Raw genomic sequence first — 8,270 nt, forward strand, 5'->3', positions numbered from 1 at the left:
TGAAAAAGCAAAGAACTGACTAGAATCAGCCAAGACGCCAACATTAATTTTTCCTGAGTTCTCTGTCTCCAATGAGAGCTGAAACCGTTCTGCTACTATCCATGCGACTTCTGCTGATGCTATGATACCAAATGTTTGAATTAAAACATTTACTGCAGAATCTACACAGAACTAAATCAGCCGTTCTCAGCATATACGGAGAAGCTTCTTAGGCTGCTTCATAGATCAGTTAGACAGAAATGGACGGGATTGTGTAGAACTCTTCCTATTTTGAGCAATTAGTCTTCGCATCATAAAGGCGATACACCAAACCTCATCAGATGTTCACAATATTACATCACGTACTTTTGGGGAATGGATATTGTGTTGAATTTTTTCTTTTGTTTCTGGTCAAAGCTGTTACTAGAATAGCTTCGTTTCAGTTTATTTTTTATCCTAGTGTGGTCTTAGAACTGGTGGCCAACTCTGTTTTACATGGCAGGAAGCTGTAACCAGTTGGGGACAGAGCTGAGGGGCCGAGGCCCTGATGGTGCTCGTTGTGGCAGCCTCTTCTGTCGGCAGAGACCCATGCAGGGCCTGCCAGCTGGATCTGCTTTTCCTGCGTCTTTCCAGTTTGGTTGCACTGCAGAGAAAAGCCCTCAGGTGAGGTTTAACCATGCCCCTCATTTGAGGCTAGTGGGAAGGCAGCAGGGCCTTCTTGCATGGGGGGGGCGGGCACAGCAATAGCTTTTATCAGCCTCTGAGTCTCTGTTTCAATGCATGCTGATGGGCAAGTCTAGAGACCTGCGTGGGTGCTGAGCAGCTGCAGAAAAGGTTGTGAGAGCAGCGCTAGCTTCAGTGCTGGGGCAGGGAAGGCAGAGAAGTCAGTGTATATGCAGCATTTTGCAGCCTACACCTTAATTTTGTAATTGCACTCAAGGATATAAACAGCCAACAGCCACATCTAAAAGGATTTAACAGTGAAATGCTAGTTTAAGTGTAGCTTGAGTGTCTGAATAGAAAAAAACCCCACCCTCTTATCACTCTATTAGGAAAGTGAATCAGTTGATCTTTTGGGGAGGGCCTCTACCTCTTCCCAGAGATAGAGCAGCTTTCATAAGTCATGGTGAGATTTTCTTTCTTCACCATGTACAAGCAACTTTAATTTTTCTACTAGAAGCTTACAGTTTTGGGAAAACAAAAATCCATACAAATCAAGTACAAATCACTGCCTGTTAGCAGCTGCTGCAACATTATTCTTAAAACTAAATGACTTGAAAAATTTTGTATTAAATGCAAGTATAGTAAAACAGATTAATCAAAATCTACACTCAATTGTTATTTACAATCATATTACTTTTATTTTTTCTATAATGTAACTTATTCCAAGTCCTCCCCCAGTAACTGATGCTGCAACGTTTACATTCAACAACCTATACCATGGTACTATGTACTGCTGCTTTCATATAAGCAAACTGGCTTGCAAATGTTGCCCATGTGTCATAAATTGTACACAGAAATGGAATATTCTCCACAAGCATCCAGAGTGCTTCCTGAAACACTGTGGTGGCAGAATGAGGCTATATTAGAGGTACAGATCAGACGTTCTGTTCTCCCAGCAAGGACAAGCAGTTGATCTGTCCAATGCACTAAGAGGAAGCGAAGTCTAAAAAAAGTTCTGGTATCTTATTAATTACTTGAATACAATAAACTATAAAATTTGCAGAGGAATGGACGTGCTTAATTCTTGCTGGAAGGAGTTACTGGAACTCCTGACTCTAAGCGTATCAACTTTGAGAGGTATGACCTTTTTGTTATAATTGACTTGGACCGCCAACTGATGCGTGTATGGGGAGAAAACGAAGAAGGGCTTGTGCACTTAACTATATTCTATATTTATAAAAGCTAAATCATTAGTATATCCTTTTCATTATCAAAGTATATTTTCTCTTTCAAAGTAAACTGGTTTCTTCAGGAGGAATTACTTTTAATAACAGCTCAGTGCTATAACCAGGAACCAATAATTCAAAAATCACTCTTCTACTGAAAGGTATCAAGAACTACAGCTTATCCCCCTCATTATCAAGCCAAAGAAGCAGTTAGAGCCTTCTGTTGCATTATGTGTTTCTAAAACATCTTCTCCCGTGCAACTGCTGTAGGACTTCAGATGGATACAGTGATTAACACTGTCACAGAAGTGAGTGATTTCTCCTCTTAGCCCTGTCAACACTAGCATCTATGGACAAAAAAACTTTGTTTAAAGCTCTAGTACATCACAGAATAGTGCCGATATTGGTATTTTACAACTAAAGCAACATCCAGTAATTCACATGTAATCTTAATAGTTAAAAATTCAAGACTGGGGTACTAACAAAAGAAACCACTAACATGAAGGTTCCTTATCTGGCATGGAATGAGGGGAGGAATAGTTTAGATAGCATTGTAGAGATTGGGCAGGAACAAAAAGAATTTATTTCTCCATCCAGTATTTTATACACTTTACAAAAACCAGTAATATCACTGTGCCCATAAAAATGTTATCCATGGCAACTGAAAGCAGATACTACTTTTTGTCATCTAACAGGGTCTTTTTAAAATCATAATACAAAGATTTGTGCTGTAGCAGTCCTCCACTTTGCACTGTAACAATAAGGCTTACTGTACTTCAAATACAAAGCTGTTACATCTGCAGTTATGAACCACTGGCTTTAACAAACATCATTTTATAGTTGCTTTTTGCTTCTTTTTTGTTTTCTGGAACCTCAGCTTCATCATGTTTTTCAGCAGCTTGTAGCTCCTCTGCAGACTCCTCTTGCTCTGACTCAGAGCCACTTTCAGAGTCCTCTGAACTCTCTTCAGAGGAGTGTCCAGCTGCCTCTTCTTGTTCTTCTCCTTCCTGAAACTAGAAGGTCAGATTATGAGACAGATAAACCATTACCTCCTGGCAACTCCGCTGCAGCTTTTAAAATTTCCCAGTGAGACTCTTTCGCTTAATGGCTCCTTTCATTTCAGTACTAAAATGAACTAGTTGCTAAACACAGGTCTTTAAGTTATTAGACAGAAAGCAACTCCGCTGAAGTGGTTAACCACACCAACCATGACATCTGTGGTTTCATCAGCCACACTCCTATTTAATTATAGCAGAAATCCTGAAGACACCATTAAATGAGTTTGAAAAGTTTCAGGTCACATCAGTTTAGTAATTCCTAACTATGGTGCACACGGTACATAATGACATCTGAATATTTGTCATGGAGTGAAACATAATGAAACTAATGGCTAGGCCATCAAGAATTCATATTCATGACTGATCTCTGAAAAGAAGGTTAGCACACCACAGTGTGAGGAATGCTGAAGTAATCCAATGATACTGGTAACAAGAACAATCCCAAAATGGAATGATGTTCAGGCACCTGAAGAGCAAAGCCTCCATGGCTGTAATATTAAGAACTCCCAGCGCTGCACAGGTGGTTTTACTCGCTCTGGAAACTTCAGTTATGTTTTTATGCAGTTATTGATGCTAGCAGTTAGCAAAAAATGAACCATTGCACCTTTCAATTGGCAGGTGAAGACGTGTTCCTAATAACCTAATTCTGTTGGGTTTTGTCACACTTCTCTTCCTGCTCGTTCCTATGGAATTCCTTGCGAGTACAAGACCAGCCAGGTGTCAGCTCACTGGAGGACTCTGTACAGCAAACCTCCCTTGTCTGACCCCTCTACAGTGTCTTAATTTTCAAGACCGTAGGGAGGTATGTGCTTCACCGCAACAAGAAACTAAGATTAATTAGCTCTTAGCAACAATGCAGATGGTTATCCTGCCTCATTTATTCCTTGGAAACACCCTCATTTAATATATTTGTCACTTTCTGTCCTAATCACTCTTGACTACTACGGAGCTTTAAGCATGTCATATCACTTCTCAGACAATGAGAAGCACCAATCATTTCCAGGCATCTAAATGGCCACCAGAACGTACACAAACAGAGGTCAAGTGCCCGCAGTAAGTTTGCCCTTTAACCCAAACTGTGGAAGTTTGCCACTAGTTGTGGTGATTGGATTTTCAAATGATGTATCATTTTGTCTTAATGAAGTGAAAGCCAAATCATTACGGAAATAAACAACTTACTACCTCACTGAAACCAAGGCCGCAATGGCGCCGGTTTCGTCCAGACATCGTGCTGTCCATGCTCTGTTGGTACTGAGACTCCAGTTCTTCATTCATTTTCTTGTCTTCTTCCCCTGCATTGTCCAGTGTACTTTGGTTATGGTTCATTCAAATTAACAAAGACATCAAATTACACGAAGTCACATTTTCAAAGTGTATTACTATATATATGAAAGATATTAAATTTAGCTGTCTTAAACTACTAGATAGAGTATTGTTGCATACAAACCATCAGATTTATAAGCAATCATATCAAGTGAGCAAGCAAAATTGCTTTGATACAAAGACGGGTTGCTAAGTTCCCAAGGCCTGATACATTCAGACAGTTGTCCTACGAGCAGCGTACGTTCTACTGAACGAGGTCAATGGAACCAGTATGACTTCTCTGTGCTCCCTGCCAGTACTGCAACATGTCACAGCAAGGAGGAAGCTTCTGACCTTCACTACATAACATGATTATTATGATTAAACCATGATTAACATATAGCAGCAGAAGTCAGGACAATACTGCCACTCTCACACACAATAGAGCTGTATCTGAAACTGTTTCATGCATCCTGAATTATCAGGAGCAGTTACTACAGCTCTACGTTTTCCTATTTTTAGGAATTAGCAGAAAAACTCATTTTCATGAGCTACTTCTACATGCCCTTTACTTTCATTATTTACTCATTGAAATACATATCTTTTTACTGGGGGAAAATAGAGTCTAAAATAGTTAAGAATCCTCTGCTCTTGTGAAAGGTAGGAATCTCTAATTCTCACCAACAGGCCTACAATGCTCTAGTTTTTCATTTGTATCTCTGTAAAATTAGAAGTTTGTATTGCAAATTATTGTTTCCTCATTTGGAAGTTAGAGATGTACAGTACTATAAAAGGCCAATAACTGTATGTTGGACAAGGAAATAAAGTGTTAAGAAAATAGCTGTTCTGATTTTTTGTGAAAAAAAATGGCAGCTTAACTTTTTGCTAATAACAGAATCTGATTCTTTATGACTCCTTAAGGGAAGCATCACCTCCTTTCTAGGAAATCCAGGTACAAGGAAGTGATTCTCAGTCGCTCTGTGAGCTAACAACGGAACCTGGAACCAATCCTCAGGCTTCTTTTGGTGCACTGGTCCATAGATCATTTTTTGTCAACTGAAAAATTACTAGTGGAGCATAGAGGGAAAGAAGTTTTCTGGAACTCTGACAGTTGCCACTCTATACAGCATTATCAAAGCTTCTCTCAGACAGTCGAGCCCAGCTTGGTTTCCATGTACTTGGACTTACTACTTGAGCAAGCCTGCTAAGAAGTTATCACGGTCATACATAATATTACATCAAATTATCAATGATTGCCAAGATGACCTTGCAGATCTTTTCGGCTTTTACCTCACTGCTTTAAGGCAGAGATCTTTCTATTCTCAGATGGGGGGTGGGGGGGTGGGGAGAAATCAACCCTGTTCTCTTCTATACAGAATGATTTAGAGGTTTGGATAGCCATACCTGGCAGCAAGGAAGGAGTACAATACTGCTAGGTATTATAGAGCAATAAAACTTTACTTTCTTATTTTGATAGCAAAATAAGGCTGAGGACCTGTAGGCCCTGATTTCCAGGGCATCTGTACACAAGTTTAACTGACCATGAAATACTCTGCTGTACCTGGACTTCAGAAGGCAAGTAAGTGCAGTCAGAGAAACTGTCAGTAATCTAACAAGAGAAATTAGGAACTTCTACAACTCCACAGCCTGACCCGTCTTCAATCCCTCCCTGCAACGCCTATGAAGCTCAAAGTACTGAGATGTTCCTAAGTAAGTGTTCGATTTCCAACTTTGTATCAGCTGTTGGATAAACTGACCTGTCCTGAAGTGAGAGGTTGATCTGTGGTCTCCGATAACAAGGCGGCCAGTATGTTCTTTCTAAAAGAAAAGGCAGTTTGTTTTGGAGCTTTAGGGTGCACAGATACCTCTGCCAACATTCTGGAAATTTTGAATGGAAAAGGTTTGCTGTCAAACCTTGACAACCAACTGTAAGACTGCAAGTTTTACTAGCTAATAACTGCTGTCTCTTGATGAACTTGTTTAATCTTTGTTTGCTGAATCTTCTGACAAAGAAACCCCAACAACTAGACACTCTTTACTCTTCCCACACCCCAAAGATAGTTCTGTTCCATTCCATTTCTTGCTACTCCAAAGAGGAAGACGAGCTATGCTAGTATGTCAGCCAAACATGGGAGAATGATCATCACCTGATATGAAAACTACACTAGACAGTGCCGGACAAGTGTGAATTTCGGTTCTGACAATTTACCCTTTGGGTCTCCCTCTGCAGCACTACGCAATAGTTCAGTCTGCATCTTATGATGATCCCACTTTTAGACCGGTCACAGTCTCAGGTAAGACCTTCACAGTGCTCATTAGTATACTGCCTCAGTAATTACTCATTAGAAAATGTATCCCTACAGGCAAGAACTGGTATTACATAGCAAGCACCAGTAAGTATCCAAGTAGACATTAAGATTAGTGGTAGTGGGATATTCTAACAGGGTATTGTATTCCTATCCACTCGGAAGTATTAACTTCCACCTCTTTAATACAGCACAATATTTTAACTTACAAAAATACTGTATTCAAGCAAAATAAGCTAATACAAGTGAAATTATTTTTCTTGAAGGTAAACAGAATTGCGATACTAAAACAACATTTTGTACACGGAAAAAGCATTACTATATTTTACTAGTTTTGCAGCATTTTTTCAAAAAGCGTAGTAGAAATATTGGTTTAGAGCATTTTCTCTTTAAAAATATTTCCTGGATTATTTAATTACGTTTACTATGTTGCTGTTTTAGTCTATCAGCTACCTTTTTTTTTTTTTTTAAACCTTTACATTTTTTTCCAATGAGAGTGAAATTTACAGACCTACCGCACGGGTTTGTTAGTGTGTAACAAGGACTCTCTCAGAAGTGTCTACAAATAATTTTATCAGCCCGTAGGAAAGTATAAAAGCAAGGGGTGAGGAGGAAGCTGCAGAGCAGACACTCGGCAATTTCAGACCCACATTTTTGCCTTACACCGCTGCTGACATAACAGCTGCGGCTGTGAAGCCCAAATCCTCCTTAAAGGAGAGTCCCAAAGCGAAATTGTCTTTGAGCGTTGGCTTTTCCCTCAGCAGCAAGCCTCCTTCATGCATGTGGTGTGAATTTCGGGGCTGTTCTATGCAAGGACAGGAGCTGGACTCCATCATCCTTGCGGGTCCCTTCCAACTCGGGACATTCCGTGATCCTTCTGGGGAGGTTCCGTGGCACCGCAGGCACAGAGCCACGCGGGGCCGCCCGGGGCGGGGGGTGGGGAGGGGGAAGGGAATTTCTCCCGCTCGGGTCCCCGCGTCCCCCGGGGGTGGGAGGGGAGCGGGGCGACCTCACCTTCCCAGCGCCCATCAGCCGTAGGAACTTCTGCTTCCGCTCCTCGTTGCCGAGGTCCGCCGCCTCCCAGCTGCCGGAGCCCTGCGGGAGCACACGCTGACCGCCCCCGCCCGTCCCCTCCGCCCGCTCTGCGGGGGGGCCCCCGAGCGGCCCCTCGTCCCCCGCCACAGCCCCCCGCGCCGCCTCCGCCGGCCGCCGCCCCCCGCCGGCCCTTACTGCCAGGACGGGGGCGGTAGGGAAGGCCGCGGCCTTCCCGGCGTCCCGCCGCGGGGCCCAGGCGCCATCCCAGAGCCCCGCCGCCACCGCCTCCCTGCCGGCCCCCCGCTCCCCCGCTCCCGCCGCCCGTTTACATCGGGGGAGGCCGCTCGCTTGAGGCCGTGGTGGCCCTGGGACTCCCGGGCCGAGCTCATGGCTGCGGCTGGGTGACCGGGCCGCTCCGCTGCCTTCCTGCCGGAGCCGCTCCCTCGGCCGGCGGCGGGTCACGGTCACGGCCCCGGCTGGGCCGCGGGGCGCGCCGGGACCGGTAGTTCCCGCCCGGCGGCCGGCGACGCGTCGCGGGCAGGCCGGGACCACAAGTCCCACAGGCCTCCGCGGCGGAGGACCCGCCTCTGCCCGCCGATTGGCAGGAGCGTGCACCAGCCCCGAGCTCCGCCTCCGGAGGGAGGCGGGGCGGGGGTGGGGCCGTGGCGGGCGAGGGCTGAGGGCGGTTGGGCGTCTTCGGT

At 44.0% G+C, this 8,270-nt stretch overlaps 1 protein-coding gene across 1 annotated transcript; it reads right to left on the reverse strand.

The window, feature by feature from the left end:
• Positions 1 to 2,433: 2,433 nt before the first annotated feature.
• C5H11orf58 (chromosome 5 C11orf58 homolog) lies at positions 2,434 to 8,058 on the reverse strand. The gene is made up of 5 exons (XM_075094693.1): positions 7,899 to 8,058; positions 7,549 to 7,629; positions 5,986 to 6,046; positions 4,109 to 4,218; positions 2,434 to 2,881 (listed from the first exon to the last, which is right to left on the reverse strand). The coding sequence occupies exons 1-5, from the start codon at positions 7,956 to 7,958 to the stop codon at positions 2,672 to 2,674; spliced, it is 522 nt and encodes a 173-aa protein (XP_074950794.1). The 5' UTR covers positions 7,959 to 8,058; the 3' UTR covers positions 2,434 to 2,671.
• Positions 8,059 to 8,270: the final 212 nt, after the last annotated feature.

The sequence above is a fragment of the Phalacrocorax aristotelis genome, chromosome 5 (assembly GCF_949628215.1).
Source record: "Phalacrocorax aristotelis chromosome 5, bGulAri2.1, whole genome shotgun sequence".
Lineage (NCBI taxonomy): Eukaryota > Metazoa > Chordata > Aves > Suliformes > Phalacrocoracidae > Phalacrocorax > Phalacrocorax aristotelis.